The 18,154-nt window shown below is 51.3% G+C and overlaps 2 protein-coding genes across 5 annotated transcripts; one reads left to right on the top strand and one right to left on the bottom strand.

Moving 5' to 3' along the window:
• Window positions 1-104: 104 nt before the first annotated feature.
• Window positions 105-7,937, bottom strand: LOC149301349 (NAD(+) hydrolase SARM1-like). The gene is made up of 9 exons (XM_089483866.1): window positions 7,239-7,937; window positions 4,000-4,618; window positions 3,383-3,595; window positions 2,800-2,891; window positions 2,142-2,377; window positions 1,836-1,938; window positions 1,354-1,543; window positions 873-994; window positions 105-672 (listed from the first exon to the last, which is right to left on the bottom strand). The coding sequence occupies exons 1-9, from the start codon at window positions 7,697-7,699 to the stop codon at window positions 543-545; spliced, it is 2,166 nt and encodes a 721-aa protein (XP_089339992.1). The 5' UTR covers window positions 7,700-7,937; the 3' UTR covers window positions 105-542.
• A 148-nt stretch (window positions 7,938-8,085) lies between these two features.
• VTN (vitronectin) lies at window positions 8,086-18,073 on the top strand. 4 transcript variants are annotated; one of them, XM_089483920.1, is made up of 10 exons: window positions 8,086-8,226; window positions 10,751-10,980; window positions 13,242-13,404; window positions 14,024-14,143; window positions 14,894-15,199; window positions 15,651-15,790; window positions 16,244-16,400; window positions 16,622-16,774; window positions 17,102-17,401; window positions 17,891-18,073. In XM_089483920.1, exons 3-10 carry the CDS (start codon window positions 13,344-13,346, stop codon window positions 18,004-18,006), a joined length of 1,353 nt encoding a protein of 450 aa, XP_089340046.1. In that variant the 5' UTR covers window positions 8,086-8,226; window positions 10,751-10,980; window positions 13,242-13,343; the 3' UTR covers window positions 18,007-18,073. The 4 variants fall into 4 exon arrangements, with proteins under 4 accessions (XP_089340046.1, XP_089340045.1, XP_089340047.1 ...); XM_089483919.1 differs by having other exon boundaries at window positions 13,233-13,404; XM_089483921.1 differs by lacking the exons at window positions 8,086-8,226; window positions 10,751-10,980 and adding an exon at window positions 11,829-11,900 and having other exon boundaries at window positions 13,233-13,404.
• The last annotated feature ends 81 nt before the right edge of the window (window positions 18,074-18,154 follow it).

The following is an 18,154-nucleotide window of genomic DNA, read 5'->3' as shown; positions in this document are numbered from 1 at the left end:
ACCCCAAGACTGGAGGCCTGAAGCGGCTGCCTGTTCCTGACACACACAACCTGGTTTAGGCTTTCAAGGGAAGGAAACTAACTTGTGAGAATAGAGCAGTAATTTTTATTTTTCAATACAAGATGAATTCTACAAATTAATAATTCCCTCGTTTATTCAGGGAATGGAACACAAAGGTTTCTATCCAGGCACTAAAAGGGTTTTTGCATTGTTTGAAAGGCCACAAGCTTTTGGGCAGAAGAACAGGAGGAGAGCAGAGAAGGGCTTTGGGGAAAGGGAGGATTTTTGGGGCGGCAACTCCCAGCATCCCCCAACCAGCCTTGGTCTAAGGAACTGAAAGGGATGTTGTGTATGTCCTTTCTGGGGAGCGTTGCACAATCCCCCAAATGCTCTGCCTCCAAAAGTGACCAGGAGAAGGCTAGTGTGTAGCAGCTGCAAGTCTTTGCAGAGGAGATGGGGATATTTCAGGCCACCCTTGGCTTATATGGGGCAGTGCCAGAGAGAGAAGGAAAACGGGGCGGCCCTCTTCCCCTCCTTACCCCTCAGTTCTGCCCCAAAGAGGGGCTGCACTCCAGGCTGTTCTCCGAACCGGCGGAGGAATCCCGGGAGGAGCGGCCTTGCAGGAACCGGATCAGCTTCTCAATGGTGGCTTCTTGGTACTCATGGGACCATCTGTGGGTCAACGGCAGGAACTGAGCTCGGGACACCGGGGAGACTGCAGGAGCAGTGTTTTTGGCAAGGACTGCAGCTCCCAAAGTTCCCTCGACAGCAAGGACGTTCTGGGAAGCCATTGTCACCCAAAGGTTTCCGCAGCCCTATGTCTCCTTCTCCCGTCCCATAGGCACCCCATAGGCCCTTCCCCACATGCTCACTTGATGCCATTGAACTTCAGGACAGCTCTCATGTCTTCCGGCACTTGCTTTGGATCGGGCCATTCAAAGTGGTCTGTGATGGGGATGATGTTCTTACCGCAGTTCAAGGCTGTAGCAATTTCCTGTAGAATATATTTTACACACACACACACACAAGTAGCAAAGATTGCTGTCTAATCCTGTGTGCCTCTCAGAGCATGAGACGGGTCATGGTACAGTACAGACTTTCTCAACACAGTACCCTCAAAGTATTTTGAACTATGACTCCAATACTGGGAACTGCAGTCCAAAGAAATAACATCTTGGGCAGCAGTGTCCAAGGGAGTTTCATCTGCGAACTCTGGCCTTTGCATGGCTGGGGAGGGGATTCTGGGAGCCACGCTGCCTGCTTCTTTCTGGTAGAGGTCTGGGGTTTTTCTTAATGTTTTTCTTAACCCTGATCCGTCTTCCCATCTTGCCCCATGCGGCCTTCTCTGCTCACCTTGTGCACCCAGTCTTTGCTTTCGATGTCCCCCATGCACCTGTCCAGGGCGTTGCGGGAGAGAACCAAGACGAAATTTCTGGCGCTCATGACGCTCTGGGTCAGCTTGTCTTCGAACTTCCCAGCCTCCAGTTTCTCCACATCGAGAAAGACGCTGAAGCCATGGAGTTGGAGGTGGACCTTGAGGAGGCTGAGGAAGAGGAATCCCATAGGTCTATAGTTGGGCGTAACCAAGAGGATGCAACCACCCAGAGAGGGATCAATGCCCCTTTCCCCTGAGCTGCAGTCCCAAACCAAAATGCACCCCCTAGCTGCTTCTGGGCCTACCTTACACAACTGTTGTAAGGATGCCTAAGAGAACACACACAAATAATGCTTCCCAGGAAGAGAGACATGCGTGGCACCCAAATGCCGCAAGTGCAGATGCCACACACACTTTTGCACATGGCACGTGCTCCATAGTAGGCGGCCATCCTACCCACCTGGCCAGCTGGGAGCCGGTGCTCCTTCGGTAGCTGATGAAGACATCCGTCCCTTCAGAGATAGACTTTGCGCTGTTGCAAGGCAAGGGGGAATGGAGCATCTCTGGGGCAAAGACCAGAAAGGAAGGTCAGGGGCTGGAATGGGCAGACATTTTTTTAAAATGGTCTCTGTGCAGGCCACATGCAGGACTTGGAAACGTGACATGTTTGGACTACAATTCCCAGAATCCCTCAGCCACCCGAGGCAACCGCCAACCCTGCAGAGATGTGCCCCCCCCCCACCCAAAAGCCAGCTGGGCAACTCACCGCGGGCGGCATTGAGGATCCGGACCCGGTGGAAGCCGAGGCTAACCTGGCAGTCCTCCTGCAGTTGTTGCTCCGTGACGCGGTGGAGGAAGTTGCGGTCGATGCCGCAGGTGACCAGGTTGTAGGTGTACTGGCGGAACTTGGGCTCCACGCCACCCAACCAGTCGGCCAGGTTGCTCCGGTCGCAGGTGGAGTAGTTGGCATAGGTCTTGAGTTCAGTCAACTCACGGAAAAACCTAGGAAAGGGATGGAGAAGAAATGTCTGGGGATCTAAGGAGAGTATACAGCAGCCCCTCCCAATTTGCAGGGATCTGTTCTGGACCCCTCTGCAAAAATGGCAACTCACACATATTTGAGTCCCATTGAAAATAATGGCTCGCACGCCCACATTTTATCCCTCCCCGCTTGTCCCTCCAGCGAAGAGTGAGACTGTGGACTCAAGTCTGTGAAAAAGGAGGGACAAGTGTAATTGGAAAATAGGAGGGTTTGACCATTTGGAGCTGGGGTCTATCCAGGCCAGCACTAAAGCTCTGACCACAGCTGACGTTTAGGTACTTTGTATTTGTTGGGGGAATCACGTTCTCCCCTGGCTATAGCCAATAGCACCCCAATGCCTCAGTTTCCCCTCCCGATTCCTGGATCGCCAGCCCCTTCTTACCTCTTCCGGGCGATGCTTGAGGTCACACCCAGGTCCTCCTCCAGCTCTTCCTCCGTCAACCTCAAGAGCAGGTCTCCATCCACTTGGTGCTCCTGAGGAAGGAAGGAAGGAAGGAAGGAAGGAAAGAAGGAAGGAAGGAAGGAAAGAAGGAAGGAAGGAAGGAAAGAAGAGTTTCCATACTGAACTTTGCACACCAGGGAAAGATTCAGGGAGGGAGAGCAAAGCCGAATGAGGGAGCATGTCCTCCCAAGTCCTGGAGGGACCATTATTGGGGTCCAAGGAGTAAGAATCTGGGTCTCATAATAAAATCTGAAGAACAGGTACTCAATTTTGGGACTACAAGGAGTGATAGTTTTGCAACATCAGACCATGTACTGGTAACTTCCCAGCTAGACTACTGCAATGCACGTTGTTTGGGCCTGCCAATGGAATCCTGGGATCTGTAGTTTTACAAGGTCTTTCGCCCTTAATTTTCCTTCTCTGTTGGGCTTGTCTCCACAAGCTTCCCTTCGCATCTATCCAGCCCGGCACCCCAGAATCACACATACTGTGGTTGGTGCAATGCCTCTTGCAGGAAACCTACCAGGAAACGTGGGCAGTATTTGACGAAGCCGATTTGCTGGAGCCACTTCTGCACTTCCAAGGGTTTCCAGTTGGGCACGGAGGGCAGGAGGCGGCGGGGCACCTCTTCACCCATGGCGGACAGCGCCCGCTTGGCCAACGTGGAGGTCGTCCCATTGGAGGAGTAGCAGACGATCCGCTTGAGGCTCTGGACAGCCCCAATCTCTGTGAAAATCTGCAGAGCAAAATAAAATGATGGTGGTGGTGGTGATAGTGAAGATGAAGATGACGATGATGTAGGAAGCTGTAGAAGTGTTGGAGGGCCATCTGGCGTAGTAGTTTGAAGGTCCTGGCCACTACTTTGTTCTGGCAAGCTTTGAAGCTTCTAGTCCTCAATAAAGAGGAAAGCTGTATCCACACTGCAGAATTAAAGCAGTTTGACACCACTAACAGGAAACCTGTCCACCTACCAGCAGCCTCACCTTTCCAGGACAAGAACGTTCTCCAGGGCTTCAAGCCAAGAACTTCCTTTCCAAGCCATTCCTGGAGTGACTTCTAGGGACAGAAATGGAGGCCCAGAATGCCCCCCAAAGTGCCTTGGGGGTCCCTTGCACACTCAGCCCCTGCACCTGTGCCTACCTTGGTGTTCCTCTGGTGCACTTTGATGGTGGCCTCCACACAGAGGTAGAAAGTGGCCAAGCACTGGGCCTCCAGCCGGGAGCTGTCCAGGAGAGGCACCAAGCACTGGAGATCGTCGGCCGTCCGACCCTGGCTGTTGTCCGCGCTGCCCAGGAGGGTGTGGGCAAAGCGCCCGGGGTCCAGGGTGGCCACGAAGGGCTCGACCAGGGCCAAAGTGCCCGAGCGCTCCACCTCCTTCTCGATCTCCTTGTTGGTGGCCAGGACAGCAATGGCCAAGCAGGCCTGGAACTGGACCAACTCGTCCTCCTTGGTGAAAGCCAGTGGGAAGAGCCACTCTGGTGCCCGCTTCTCCACCATCAGCCGCTGGTTGTTCTGCCCACCGTAGATGGCGCAGTTGGCCAAGGCGGTGGCGCAATGGCGCAGGATGGCCGGGTCACTCCAGCGGCACCAGTAGAGGATGGCGTCCAGCCCGCCATCCAAGATCAGCTGGTGGCAGGTCTCCTCCGAGTGCTTGAACATGTGCTCCAGGATGCCCGAGGTGCTGCACGCCAGGGCCAGGTTCTCCCGGTCCTTGGCCAGGTTCAGGATCACGCCCAGGCCAATGCGCGCCACGCAGCTCCTGGCAACGGGGAGAAGAAATGGGGGGGGGGGATTAAATTCACTGTCCCTGTGTGCAGCTGTGCAGTGGGAAGGATTTTGCATTCTTCACATACTCAGGAGCACTCTTGCCCTAAAGTATACCACTGGATCCCTGCATTTGGCTCATCTTTAAGGAGAATGCAGGTAAGTTGGCGCAGGTTTGGGGATGGGAAGAGATTGTTGTTGGTACCTTCAAGTCATTTCCAGGTTATGGCGACCCCTTAAGTGTAGTACCTGCTGGCCGGGGTTTCTAGGAGTTGTAGCTCCCTTCCTCAACTCTGTTCTTTTCCTGTCTAGCTGTTGTTGTGTGCCTTCAAGTCATTTCCGACTTATGGCGACCCTAAAGTGAACCTGTCACAGGGTTTGCATGGCAGGATTTGTTCAGAGGAGGTTCTTCCCCAGAGGCTGAGAGAGTGTGGCCATGGCAAGCCTCCTCTGAAGAAATACTGTCCATAAATCCCTATGAGAGGGTTGCCTCGTGTGGATGCTATGTGCCTTCGAGCCCTTTCCAACTTATGGCTACCTTGAAGGCAAACCTGTCATGAGGATTTTGGTTGCCATAACTTGAAAATGACTTGAAGGCACACAACAACAACAACAACATCAACAACAACAACAACAACACAGCAGACAGGAAAAGAACAGAGCTGAGGAGAGGGAGTTAAATTGGGGAGGAGGTTGCAAACTTTCTTCCCTTTCCAAACTCCAGCACAGGAGAAAATCCAAACAACTCTCTGGAAAATCCAGATTTCTCTGTGGCGTGCGCTTTCCCGTCCGTCGCCTTTTGTGAATGCTCTCTACGCACCCCAGGAGACCAAGAGGGCCCCAAGAGTCTGATGTGGTTGGATGGGAGATGATGGGAGTGGGGCCTAATTGTCCCCACAAGCTCCCAGGGGGAAATGGCTCTGCCTTCTTGGCAGTGCCCACATCTCTTGGCACACTTTTGACAAAGACAGTGAAGCGTGACTGGCATGCATTGGGATTGCCGGAGAGAAGGAGAAAGCACGCTATTTCGGTTGCGTGGAACAGAACATGCCGATGCCGCCAGCCCTGCCTAAAACCGGACCCTCATCCCCACCCTCTTGCAAGGACAATGGGCTCTGCGGTTTTGCCCCAGGAACAAACAAACAGGGTTATTTCCGTGTGCCAGGAAGCTCAGCCAAGGGGTTCAGGCCCTCTCTGCTCCAGGTTAATGGTGGTCTAATGGATTTTCCCAATTAGGACCCTTAAAAGCCATCGCCCAGAGCCAGCCGCCTCCTCCTCCGTGCCCATTATTCTGCCAGCTTGCCCACTTCCAAACAGACAACCTGTCCCATGGTGCACACCAGCAGCTTCCTTTTAATTGTGCCATTTGGGCTTGATCTTGTTCCATTCGTCAAGGAAGGGCAGTGCTTGAAGAAAGTAACCCCATAAAGACTCCCATAATCCCCACCCTAGAATTACCACTTTGTTGCTGCTGCTGTGTGCCTCCAAGTCCCTTCCGACTTATGGCAACCTAAGAGGGGGTTTGCCTTTCCCTTTCTCTGAGGCTGAGAGAGTGTGACTCAGTGGGTTCCTAGTCCAGGGCTCCAGCCATTACACCATGCTACACCTCCCATAATAAGACAAAGATAACCAATACAAAAACGACTATTCTTATTGTTATTACCATTAATATACCATTACGGGTATGTTCTTTAAAAGGCATATACAAATTTAAAAGTCACATTTTAACAATGACTGGGCAGTCAACTCCCAGAATCCCCCAGCACCAGGATTCTGGAGCATGTGATCCAAAATAAAGGCCCACTTTGCCCAGGGTTTTGTTCTCCTGGAGGCTGACAACTCTCTCTTTGGTGGACCTGAGTGGTGCTGGGGGATTCTGGGAGTTGTAGTCTACAAAAGATCTTCTAGGGAAGGCCCTTTTCCTCTTAGGAGTTCCCCCCTGAATTGTCCACCCCGAGAAATCTGCTGCCTGAGGCCACTTCTCCCAGTACTGGATTATAACCAGTATTAAACGGTGTACCTAACTGATGGTCTTTATGGGATAATGAGATGGAAAAGGCGGAGAAGGACATTTGGGAAAGGAATAAAACCATTTTTAATACACAAGGGATGGGTCACCAAGGAGGAAGGTATATGCAACCCTGGATGGAAAATGCATTCAGTTCTCTCTCATGAATTGGGGGAAGCAAGAAAGAGACCGCAGCAGAGCTCAGCAAACCATGGCAGATTTTCCTGGTGCTTTTGACCACTCTCCTCACAATGCACTAAAGTGCCACCCATGAAAGACTTGGCATCTTATGCTTCAGAGGCCTGACCTAAATTTACTTTGGGAATGCCGAATCAGAAACTCCCCACAGAAACGAAGAGTGTGTGTGTTGGGGAAAGAGTCTCATAACAGATGACCCTCGGGATCCCCTTCCGGCTCTTACCATTCTATGTTTCTATGCCTCAATGGGGACTAGACTCGCAAATGCCAATGCTCTCATGGTCTGGCATTGTAACTTTGTTGGCACCACCAAAGGAACAGTTGGGGTCTTGCAGCTACAGACACAAAACATAGTCAGTTGCTAAGGACACAAAGCACAGTCAATGCAGCATCCCTGTGCCCGCCTCACCTGTTCTCTGCCACCAGGATCTGCTCCAGCAGCTTCCCCGCCTGGCACTTGGTCTCCAGATCCACAGACTGGAGCAAGGAGAGCAGGAGGTCCAGGCCTCCCTCCAGACGGATGGCATTGCAGAGCCCCTTCGCCACCTCTCTGCCCACGGTGGGCATCACCCAGGCCTCTTCCACCAGTGCCAGGATCTCCGCCAGGCTGCGATGGAGGTCTTCGGGGCCAGCAGCTTGCTTGGCGGCCGAGACGGCCTGGTGGAGGTCAGGCAGGATCCTGTTGAGGGCGGCCTGGATGTCAGAGCTCATCCCTGGGGAGACCTCCTGACCGGGGCCCAGGCCTTCGGCCCACCAGCCCTCCTGGCTCTCAGCACTGGGCCCCACTGCCACGGCTGGGCTGGGCGCCTCCGGGCTGGCCATGGCTAAGCGACAGAGCTTGTAGGCAGAGACCAGGAGGGTCAGCCCCATGGAGAGAAGGAAGAAGGCGCCAGAGGAGAGCTCCAGCCTCTAGAGCTGCATCCTTCAGCCTTGGGGTGGCAGATGCACCAGAGGAGAAGGAGAAGGAAGGCAGAGATGATGCTGGAGATGCTGGAGAGGGATGCTGCAAGGATGAGGATGCAGGCCAATGCTGGGATGAGCGGGTACCACTATCCCTCTGCTTGTCAGCCTTTTGGGCAAAGGGTGGCAGAGAGGCATGATCCAAGACCCCCAGGCCCCACATGCGCCTCCCCCAAAGTGACGTCACACCTCAGGGACCGCCCTGGAAGGGAGGAGGAGGGCTCGTTGCCATGGCAACTGCATCCTCATCCTCCTCCCTTTGAGGGTGAGACAAAGCTCAGGCAAGCAGCCAAGGCAGTCCTCTTTGCTGCTGACTCTGGCCTTCTTCCTCAGGGCCTCTGGGGTTGAGGAGGGAGGGCACCTGGGCAGGCATCCTTCTCGCCTTGGGATGGAAAGGACCAAAGGGCAAGCAGCTGGCAAGCAGAAAGGAACAGGAGGTATGTGTTAAGGCAGACATGCAGACAGCACACACAACATTGGAAACACAAACACAGACACATGGGCATTTAGCAGGGAGGGGATCGGGGCACAAAATCCTTGCAGTTTCATAGAATCATAGAATCATAGAGTTGGAAGAGACCACTAGGGCCATCCAGTCCAACCCCATTCTGCCATGCAGGAAATCCAAATCAAAGCATCCCTGACAGATGGCCATCCAGCCTCTGTTTAAAGACCTCCAAGGAAGGAGACTCTATCACCTTCCGAGGAAGTGCATTCCACTGTCGAACAGCCCTTACTGTCAGGAAGTTCCTCCTAATGTTCAGGTGGAATCTCTTTTCCTGTAGCTTGCATCCATTGTTCCGGGTCCTGTTCTCTGGAGCAGCAGAGAACAAGCTTGCTCCCTCTTCAATATGACATCCTTTCAAATATTTAAACAGGGCTATCATATCACCTCTTAACCTTCTTTTCTCCAGGCTAAACATCCCCAGCTCCCTAAGTCGTTCCTCATAGGGCATGGTTTCCAGACCCTTCACCATTTTTGTCGCCCTCCTTTGAACACGCTCCAGTTTCTCAATGTCCTTTTTGAATTGTGGCGCCCAGAACTGGACACAATATTCTAGGTGGGGCCTGACCAAAGCAGAATACAGTGGCACTATTACTTCTCTTGATCTAGACACTATACTTTTATTGATGCAGCCTAAAATTGCATTGGCCTTTTTAGCTGCCGCATCACACTGTTGACTCATGTTCAACTTGTGGTCTACTTGGACTCCTAGATCCCTTTCACAAGTATTTTCATTCAGCCAGGTGACCCCCATCCTATACTTGAGCATTTTATTTTTCCGCCCTAAGTGCAATACCTTACATTTCTCCGTGTTGAATTTCATTTTGTTAGCTTTGGCCCAGCTTTCTAGTCTATTCAGGTCATTTTGAATCTTGATCCTGTCCTCTGGGGTATTAGCTATTCCTCCTAATTTGGTGTCATCTGCAAATTTGATAAGTGTGCTCCCAATTCTGTCATCCAGGTCATTGATAAAGATGTTGAATAGCACTGGGCCCAGGACAGAGCCCTGTGGGACCCCACTGGTCACTTCTCTCCAGGATGAAAAGGAGCCATTGCTGAGGACCCTTTGGGTTCAGCCGGTCAACCAGTTACAAATTCATGTAACAGTTACTTTGTCTAGCCCGCATTTTACAAGCTTGTTTGCAAGAATGTCATGGGGAACCTTGTCAAAGGCCTTACTGAAATCAAGATATACTATATCCACAGCATTCCCTTCATCTACCAAGATGGTAATTTTATCAAAGAAAGAGATCAGATTTGTCTGGCATGACTTGTTTCTCTGAAACCCATGTTGGCTTTTTGTGATTATGGCATTGCCTTCTAGATGTTCACAGACTCTTTGTTTAATTATCTGCTCCAGAATCTTTCCTGGGATTGATGTCAGACTAACTGGACGATAATTGTTCGGATCATCTTTTTTTCCCTTTTTGAAGATGGGGACAACGTTTGCCCTCCTCCAGTCTGCTGGGACTTCTCCTGTTCTCCAGGAGTCCTCAAAGATTATTGCCAGTTTGCTCTCTTCTTGTAACAGAAAGGACCAAAATGCATGTAGTTTGCAACTGGAAAATAACGGGAGGTATGTGTAAAGGCATGCATGCAGACAACAGACACACAAACACACACAGACACACAGACATACATTGGTTTGCAATTAATTTCTTTCTTTTGCAATAACTGAGTCCATAAATGTCCAAGAAAGAGCCACATTGGACCCTTTCAGTATAAGAAGGAAGCAGAAAGAATCTGGGGGCAACTTGGTTTCATTTTAATCGGGTTCATTCATGTATTGAATGCTATTTAACTACTTTATTTACCTTTAGGCATAGCTAAGTTATCACAGTCCTTTCATGCCGGAGAACTTAACACCTTTTTGTGGTTGAACTGTAACTCTGTTTTAATTACTTTTATAGTTACAAGGAAGCCGAGGCCTCTCAGTCCCACTCAGCAAAGTCTTTATAGTGGCATTCTTTTTGCATTCCTCTTGATAAAATGTCCTTTATACTAGCACTTTTTGCTGGTGAGGAGTTGGGACAACAGGATTACTCTTTTGCCACAATAAAATAAACCTGGGAGAAAATACTAGGTGAGCAAACATATAATAAATGGAGTCGGCGGTTCAGAACCTGTGTGATAATAAATGAGTTCTTCAGGGTATTGGAGGGCACTTGGTTCTTTTTATGGTTATATTCCCATCTCCAAGAAATCTTGTGATTTTGCACAAATCTGCAGGAAAATAGCTTTGTTATTTCCTGAGGAGTCTCTGGCTGCATCCATACGGCAGGATTAATGCAGTTTGACACCTCTTTAACTGCCATGGCTCTACCTATGAGAGAGAAGACTAAACATCGCACTAAACTACACATCCCAGAATTCCATAGCATTGGGCCAGGGCAGTTACAGCAGTGCCAAACTGGATTATTTCTGCAGTGTAGACACGGCTCCTGTCTCTCTCACAGACTGAGCCCTGGTCGCCCAATCCATCGCACTTGAGATCCCAGATTTGCAGCTGCGGAAGAAAGAGCGAGCGTGCGAGAGAGCGCCTGTAATCCCCTTTGCAGCCCTCAAAGAAGAAGAGGCGAGAGGCAGCCGCTGTGGGACGGAGTAGGGCCCCTGGCCAGCGCTGACCACCCCCAAGGCACTCACCCGTCCGCTCCCCCAACCCAGCCTTGGAGGACCCCAGCGGCAGGTAAGGTCAGACTTCTTTGAGGCGGGTTTTGGATGGGCCGCAATGCTGACAGGTAGCTTTGCAGGGTATTTCAATCAATCAATCTTTATTAATGCTTAAGCCAAAGGCCATTCGCATGATAAAATATAAAACCAATGACAGCAATTTGGTATTTCCAGGCCAGGAGAGATGCTGGGCCCAGTCTCCCCGCTCATTGGGATCACAGTTCAGGGTTCCCCCAAAACATTATTGTTTCTTCCTGAGTAGCAGATGGCACCCCTCTTTCATAGTCCAAAATAAGCTTATGCACAAGAGGAGAGCCAGCATGGCATTTGTTTCTTGGACTATGTCTCTGGAGACCAGCGTTTGATTCCCAGTTCAGCCATGAAGTCCGTTGGGTGACTTTGGGCAAGTCACACTCTCTCAGCCTCAGGGAAGGCAATGGCAAACCTCCTCTGAACAAATCAGGCCAGGAAATCCCCATTATAGATCTGCCTTAGGGTTGCCATGAGACGGAAACAACCTGAAGGCACACAACAACAACAACAACAACAACAACAACAACAACAAGTGTTTCTCCATACAGTGGCAGGAAGAGCCCACAATGACAACCAAGTCCATGACAAGCAGACTGAGGCCTGGCAAGGGCTGCCTTGCTCTGCCTCCCACTTTGGCTCAGCGGAGGGGGCAGAATTCAAATGTCCCAAGGTGGGCCTTGAGTCGGGGAAGGAAAGGAAGACGTAGTTCAGGGGGGCGGAATCAAGGGCAGCAAATGAAGGGAGATTTCTAGACTGAGCCTTTAAGTGGATTAGCACTCAGGACGGGGAGGACAGCAGCGACTTTGGTCCACCCGATTAGAGAAGAAACGTTGATTCCTCGGCTCCTTTGCTGGTGCTGGCGCACATTTAGTTCCTGAGTAGAGCTTGGAAAGTTACTTTTTGGTAAGTAATTAGTTGCAGCTATAATACAAACCCACCGCGAACCAGTTACAATCGGCCCTCTGTATCCACAGATTGTTTTTTATCCATGGATAACTACCATCCATGGCTTGAAAATAGGTTTGCAAAGGGATGAGGCTGCCAAAGGCTAGATAGAGGCAGGTAAACATCATCTGTTTCAGAGCAAACTGCAGGAATGCAGAGATCAATGGGATTGAAATTGGATAAGAAATCTCCTTGCGTGGTCAAGCTTAGGAAAAGAATGGGTTGAGCACAATAAGAAGAAGCCCTGGAAACAGTCAGGGCAAGCCAAATGTTATCTCCTTGCTTTGTCCTTTCTGGCTGGGTAGAGGAGGGTATGTTGCAACCTCCGAAGGACATCTGGGTGATAGCAGTGGGGTTTGCACATTCCTCCCGTGAGGCTTTTTGTGGAGGAGAGAACCAAAGCAAAGTAGGAGACTTTCTACCCATGGCTTTTGGGGACTGTCCTGCCATGCTGCCTGGAGGATTGTGGGAGGTAGAGTCCAAAAGAAGTAACTTTTAGAGGCTCAGGGCATGCAGATGGCCCTTCTCAATCTGCAGATGATCTCCAAAAAGCTGAGCTCAAGGGAAGGCAGGAAGGCTGGGCCAAAAAGTCCAACAGAGAGACGTGCAGGCTTTTGCATCCATAAAGAAAGAGTGTAAACTCACGTGTATCTTGTGGTTTGAGTGTGGGACACAGAGTCTGGGAGTCCAGGGTTCGAATCCTTGCTCAGCCACGGAAATCTGTTGGGCGACTTTGGGCAAGTCATACGCTCTCAGCCTCAGAGGATGGCAATAGCAAACCTCTTCTGAATGGCCCATGCCCCAATAGATCCCAGAGCCCTGGCTGTGAAAAATGTCCTTTGGGCCCTGAATGAGAGGAAGAGAGAGGCGGAGAGGAGCAGTAGCTGGAAGAGACAACATTTCAACCAATAACCCAACAAAATGGATCTGGGGGGACAAATTCCACCACGTTTCATTTGCAGAGAGTGACAGGAAAGGAGCCCTTTCCATGGACAGTGAATCCTCCCATACTTTCTTTCAGTTCTGGTCAAATGAGGGAGAGAGAAATCAGAGCATTTAAAAAGTGCCAGAGAAAGTGGGACGGCAGAAGATTAATGGAGACTGCCTTTGCCAAACTGGGATGGTTTGAGGGTCTATGCCCCTGGCTTAGCTTTTGGAAGGGGTCAAATTCCACTTCCAAAGAGAAAGTAACCCAAAGTGTTTGCAATAGAAAGCGAGATAGTGGTCCAGGGAGGAGGCGCCGGAGGGAAGCGTCCGCCCCACTGACCTTGTCCCTTTCCTTTGGGGCAGAGAGGGCAGGACTGAGCAAACAGTCTCTCTGGGGTGGCCAGGAGCAGTGGATCGGACTGCAGCTCCGGACCAGACTCAACCGGGCAAAGGAGACGCCTTCCGCCGTTCGCCATGAGGGTCCTGAGCCTGGCCTTGGCGCTGGGCTGGCTGTGTGGGGCCTTTGGGGCAGAAGGTGGGTACCATGGGGGTCTCCTTTTGGGGAGGGAGAAGGAAGGAGGTTCTCCTGTAATATCTGTCACCCCAAGAAAAAAGATCAACTAGTAAACCCCAAGAAGAAATACTTTTCCCCCCCTGTTAACATTCTGCCCGCCTTTGGAACTTCATGCCACATATATATGGCAATGTCCATATGTTTTCCCCCCTTAAAGCAAAGATGGGATTTTTTATTTTGGTCACGAATTGGAATAAATGTTCCAGAAATACACTTGGGAGCAGCTTAGTTTTGGGGAGATGCAGCTGGTGGGGCGACAAGGAGGGAAGGAAGGAGACTCCCCCGATAATATTTGCCACCCGAGTAAAAAGCAATTGGCAGTTGCCCTCCACCACCAGAGAAATAATTCCAAATCGTCTGGTGGAAATGCCATAGGTAGGATCACAATAGTGGGACTGCCAAAACAGGTCTGCAATTGCAAAAACATGGTTTGCAACAGGTTGCATTTTCCAACAAGACTTTACTGAGGCCTAGAATCTTGCATAGAATTTCAATTAAAACTCAGCACCTGGGATACCGCGAAACCGATGACAATTGGGGCACAAACCATGCCAATACTAATGCCCGCCTTCCTTCCCAGAGTCCTGTGAGGGCCGCTGTGACAAGGGCTTCGACATCCAGAGCAAATGTCAGTGCGACGACCTTTGTGCATATTACCAGAGTTGCTGCAATGACTATTTAACCGTCTGCAAATCCAAAGGTAATGCAATGGCACCAAGGTGGGCACGGGTTGGGTAGGGGGAGTCATGCCCTCTGGCATTTTGGCTCTTTGGCGAGGTGTTTGGGGGTGCAGCTGGGTAGTCTGGGGCACAGAGAAGCACAGACAGCCATCAGGAGTGGCTGCTTCATCATCCTCTCTAATAGTGATGCCAGGTTTTCAAAACAGCCATAAGGGACAACCAACTCTTCCAAGGTTGGCATTCAGAGAATCTTTGCATGGCTGCATGGTGGAGTGGTTTTGGATCAGGACTCTGGGAGACCAGGGTTCAGATCAGCTTCAGAGGAAGGCCAGGGTGGCAAACTGAAAATATACTGGCCAAGGAAACTATATGTTTCCAAGCCAGTATGGCGCAGTGGTGTGAGGGTTGGACTAGGACTCCAGGAGTTGAAATCTCTGTTCAGCCAGGAAATCTCCTTCTCAACCTTGAGGGAAGACAATGGCAAACCCCTCTAAACAGGAGACCTTCAAGTCATTTCTGACCCCTTCGGTTTGCCATAAGTCAGAAACGACTTGAAAGGACACAGCAACAACAATTCTCTTATCATTGCACCAGGCCTGGAAACAGTAGCTTTTCTCTGTGCTTCAAGAGGGGCACATACCACTGTGATGAAAGTCTAAGCTTCAGGCCTGATATGGGAAAGAGGCTTAGGGATCCTGAATGTGAATTCAAACCAAGGGATAGAAAGAGTTCCCAGTGACCTCTGGGCAGCTTTTGCCTTCTCCTTCCAGTGACCCGCGGAGATGTTTTTGAGCAGCCGGAGGATGACTATGTGGATTATTACGACTTGCCCAATACCACCGCCCCTGTGCCCACCAGTGCCAGCCCCGAGCCGGAAGTCACCTCGGCTTACGAATACGTCTGGACGGAAGAGGCGGGTGCTGCAGGGACGGCTGGAGGAACGTGGGCACCCTCTCAGCCTCCGACGGAGAGCCCAACCACCAAGGCACACGGGGAGGACGAGGAGGTCCTCTGCAGTGGAAAGCCATTCGACGCTTTCACCAGCCTGAAGAACGGGTCCATCTTTGCCTTCCGTGGTACGGTGCCAAAAAACTAACTAACTGTGGGCAGCTCCCTCTCTGAGGGTTGCTCTCACCTTGTGCCACAGTAGCCAAAACCATACCCTCCAACTGTGTCCATTTGGTAAAGCCAGTCTCTATGAATCCTCTGCCACCCCACTTCCTCAGCCGCTTTCAAAATGCCCTGGTTCCTTTCTCTCCCTCCTGCTTTCCTCTTTTGGCTTCAGCTTGCTTCCATGCCATACTCTCCAATTGCCCCAGTTTTGCAGAGACAATCCCCTTGACTCCTCTGCCATCCCACTTTTCAGCCATACCATGGGGATTCTGGGAGTTGTCACCCCCCACAAGGGTACCTTTTCTGAACCATGCTACAGTGGGTACGGTAGCTCTGCCTGCCATCCTTGCCCTGAGAGGGCATGTGGGCCTGGCACTGTTGTAATAATTCACTCTCCTCTTTTTTCCATCCCAGGGAAATATGTGTACGAACTGGACGAAAAGAGTGCGAAACCCGGGTACCCCAAACTCATCCAGGAGTTGTGGGGGATTGAAGGACCCATCGACACCGCCTTCACCCGCATCAATTGTGAGGGCAAGACATACCTTTTCAAGGTGAGATGCGAGTGCGAAAAACAAAACAAGCCAGGTGGGATCAGACTCCAGGGAAAGGGTATCCCCAGAGAACATCTATCCATCCTGGCAGTCTTTATTCAGTCCAGTTTTTGGAAGCTTCAGGACTAGAAACTTAGTTTACTACAAGCTCAGCACGGATCCTTTGCTATAGGGAAAAGAGAAAGGGCAGACCCTCTCTTCCTATAGACAACTCCCATCCTCAGGGCCAAGTAGTGCTAAAGGATTATGGGAGCTGTAGTCTAAAATACCTAGAAAGGCTGTGGGCTCCTCAATCCTACTGGCTAAAGCCAAGCCCCGTGGCTTCAACATGTAAAATCATCTTGAGGAAAGGCTGCCCCTGAGCATGTGCAGAGTCCCAGGGAAAGCTGAGCCCCTGAACCTCTTGCTTTTATGTGAGGTCTCTGTCTGCACATGACCCTCATTTCTCCCCAGGGCAGCCAATACTGGCGCTTTGCAGACGGGGTCCTGGAAGCCGGATACCCCCGGAGCATCTCCAGTGGATTCAAAGGGATCCCGAATGATCTGGATGCCGCTTTTGCCCTCCCGGCCCAGAACTACTTCTCCAGTGAGAGGGTTTATTTCTTCAAAGGTGGGTGATTTTCTTGCTTTTCTGGGGGTCCAATAAAGGCCCTCTTTTGCCTCTCAGCACCCCCCCAGTTCTGTGAGGGTCCATCCCTTGATATTAGTGGGGAGGGGGCCCCAGGCAACAAAATGTCTTGAGTGCTTACCTACTTCCTTTGGGAGTGATTCTGACATTCTGTCCGTCGGGCCCCCAATCCTGAACGGTCACCGCCGCTCTCCATTTCCCAGGGAACAAGTACTGGACCTACGACTTTGCCAACCAGCCCAGCCGGGCGGCCTGCGAGGAAACCTCCCCTTCGCTGGTCTTTGACCATTACGCCCAGATGCAGGATGAGGAATGGGAGGAGATCTTCCAGCTTCTTTTTGGAGGGACACGCCGGAGTAAGTGGGGTGCAGAGGCCGGTGCTCTGTCTGTGCGTCCTCCGCAAGGACTCCCCTCCTTCCCTTTGTCTGGGATCCCAAGTGGGTCACATTCAGAAACACCTGCGTGCCAAATTTCCAAAGGATTCTATTGTCTAGGCCAGAGATAAGGAACTGTTTTTGGAGCGGTGGTGGGAACGGTTTCAGGGGATCCCATCAGGTTGCAAAGCACAAAAAACCCTTTTCCTATGTCTGGCCTAGGGGTTGCCCTCATGGAGGATCATGCCCACTCTCCCCAATCCCTGACCCACTTTCATCAAATACCTCCCTCCTCTGCCTCTTTGCCAGGTGGGGCCAGTCGGCCCCGGTTCATCGGCCGTGACTGGCGCGGGGTGCCTGGGCACGTGGATGCCGCCATGCTGGGGAGGCTGTATGTGGCGCAGAGTCCAACCCAGCGCCGCAGAGGGAGGAGGCCATCCCGGCGTCACCCCAAGAAGTACCGCCGCCGCCAGCGCTGGGGACGCTGGGACCCGCTGTGGGACTGGACGGGCATTGACAACGAGAGCTCCGAGTCCTTTGAAATGGACTGGCTACTGGGCGGGTCGACTCCTTGCCAGCCTTTCCAGAGCGTCTATTTCTTTGTGGATGGTGAGTTTTGGGGGGTCTCTAACTCCCCAGTTTGCTGTTATCCTTAAAAGTCAGAACTACAGCACAAAGAGATTTGCAGGTAGACTGCTTCAGGAAACAGAGGTACCATTATGGGTGCATCTACACTGTAGAAATTAATGCAGTTTGGCAACCTTTTAACTGCCCTGGCTCCATTCTACAGTAGTTTGGTGAGGGCACCCCTTTGGCAGAGACGGCTAAAGACCTGGTAAAACTATAAATCCCATGATTCCCTTAAAGTGGTGTCAAAACTGCATCATTTCTACAATGTAGATGCACCCCTAAAGGTATATATGAAAAACAAATGACTTTCACGTTGAGACTTGGGTCCCATCTCCAAGAAATCTCCTGCAAATATAGATGCAGCTATTCCAAAATCCAGAACCCTCCTGGCCCTGAGCATTGAGGATATGGAGACCCAGTCTGTACATAGGTAAACCATACTCTTTGGGGGGGGTTTCTTTCCTGCAGACAAGTACTACCGGGTCAGCCTCCGCACCCGCCGCGTGGACTGGGTCTACCCCAAATACCCGCGCCCAATTGCCAAGTACTGGCTGGGCTGCCCCTCCGACGAGGACCTCGCCTGAAGTTCGGATGCAAACCCTGGCACACCAACAGCAGCAGCCAAATAAAGCCCATTTTGGTGTCCCAAAAGCATGTCTCTCTCTCTTTCTGTCTGTCCTTCTCTGTTTTCAGACATTTATGCATTCAATGGTAGGTCCCACTTTCCCACTA

This window comes from Sceloporus occidentalis, unplaced genomic scaffold, assembly GCF_023333645.1.
Source record: "Sceloporus occidentalis isolate IW3139 unplaced genomic scaffold, rSceOcc1.0.p SCAF_21, whole genome shotgun sequence".
NCBI classification, from domain to species: domain Eukaryota; kingdom Metazoa; phylum Chordata; class Lepidosauria; order Squamata; family Phrynosomatidae; genus Sceloporus; species Sceloporus occidentalis.
Note: the sequence above shows the minus strand (reverse complement) of the source record. Positions and strands in the feature narration are given on the sequence as shown.

What these genes read in the sequence shown, in the direction of transcription:
- LOC149301349 (XM_089483866.1), bottom strand. Translation starts at nt 7,699, where the DNA reads ATGGGGCTGACCCTCCTGGTCTCTGCCTACAAGCTCTGTCGCTTAGCC. An exon ending in GATCCTCAATGCCGCCCGCG is followed by an intron (nt 1,939 to 2,141) that starts GTGAGTTGCCCA and finishes TCTTTGCCCCAG; the next exon opens with AGATGCTCCATTCCCCCTTG. An exon ending in GCAAAGACTGGGTGCACAAG is followed by an intron (nt 995 to 1,353) that starts GTGAGCAGAGAA and finishes TATATTCTACAG; the next exon opens with GAAATTGCTACAGCCTTGAA.
- VTN (XM_089483920.1), top strand. Translation starts at nt 13,344, where the DNA reads ATGAGGGTCCTGAGCCTGGCCTTGGCGCTGGGCTGGCTGTGTGGGGCC. An exon ending in GCAAGACATACCTTTTCAAG is followed by an intron (nt 15,791 to 16,243) that starts GTGAGATGCGAG and finishes ATTTCTCCCCAG; the next exon opens with GGCAGCCAATACTGGCGCTT. An exon ending in CGTCTATTTCTTTGTGGATG is followed by an intron (nt 17,402 to 17,890) that starts GTGAGTTTTGGG and finishes TCTTTCCTGCAG; the next exon opens with ACAAGTACTACCGGGTCAGC.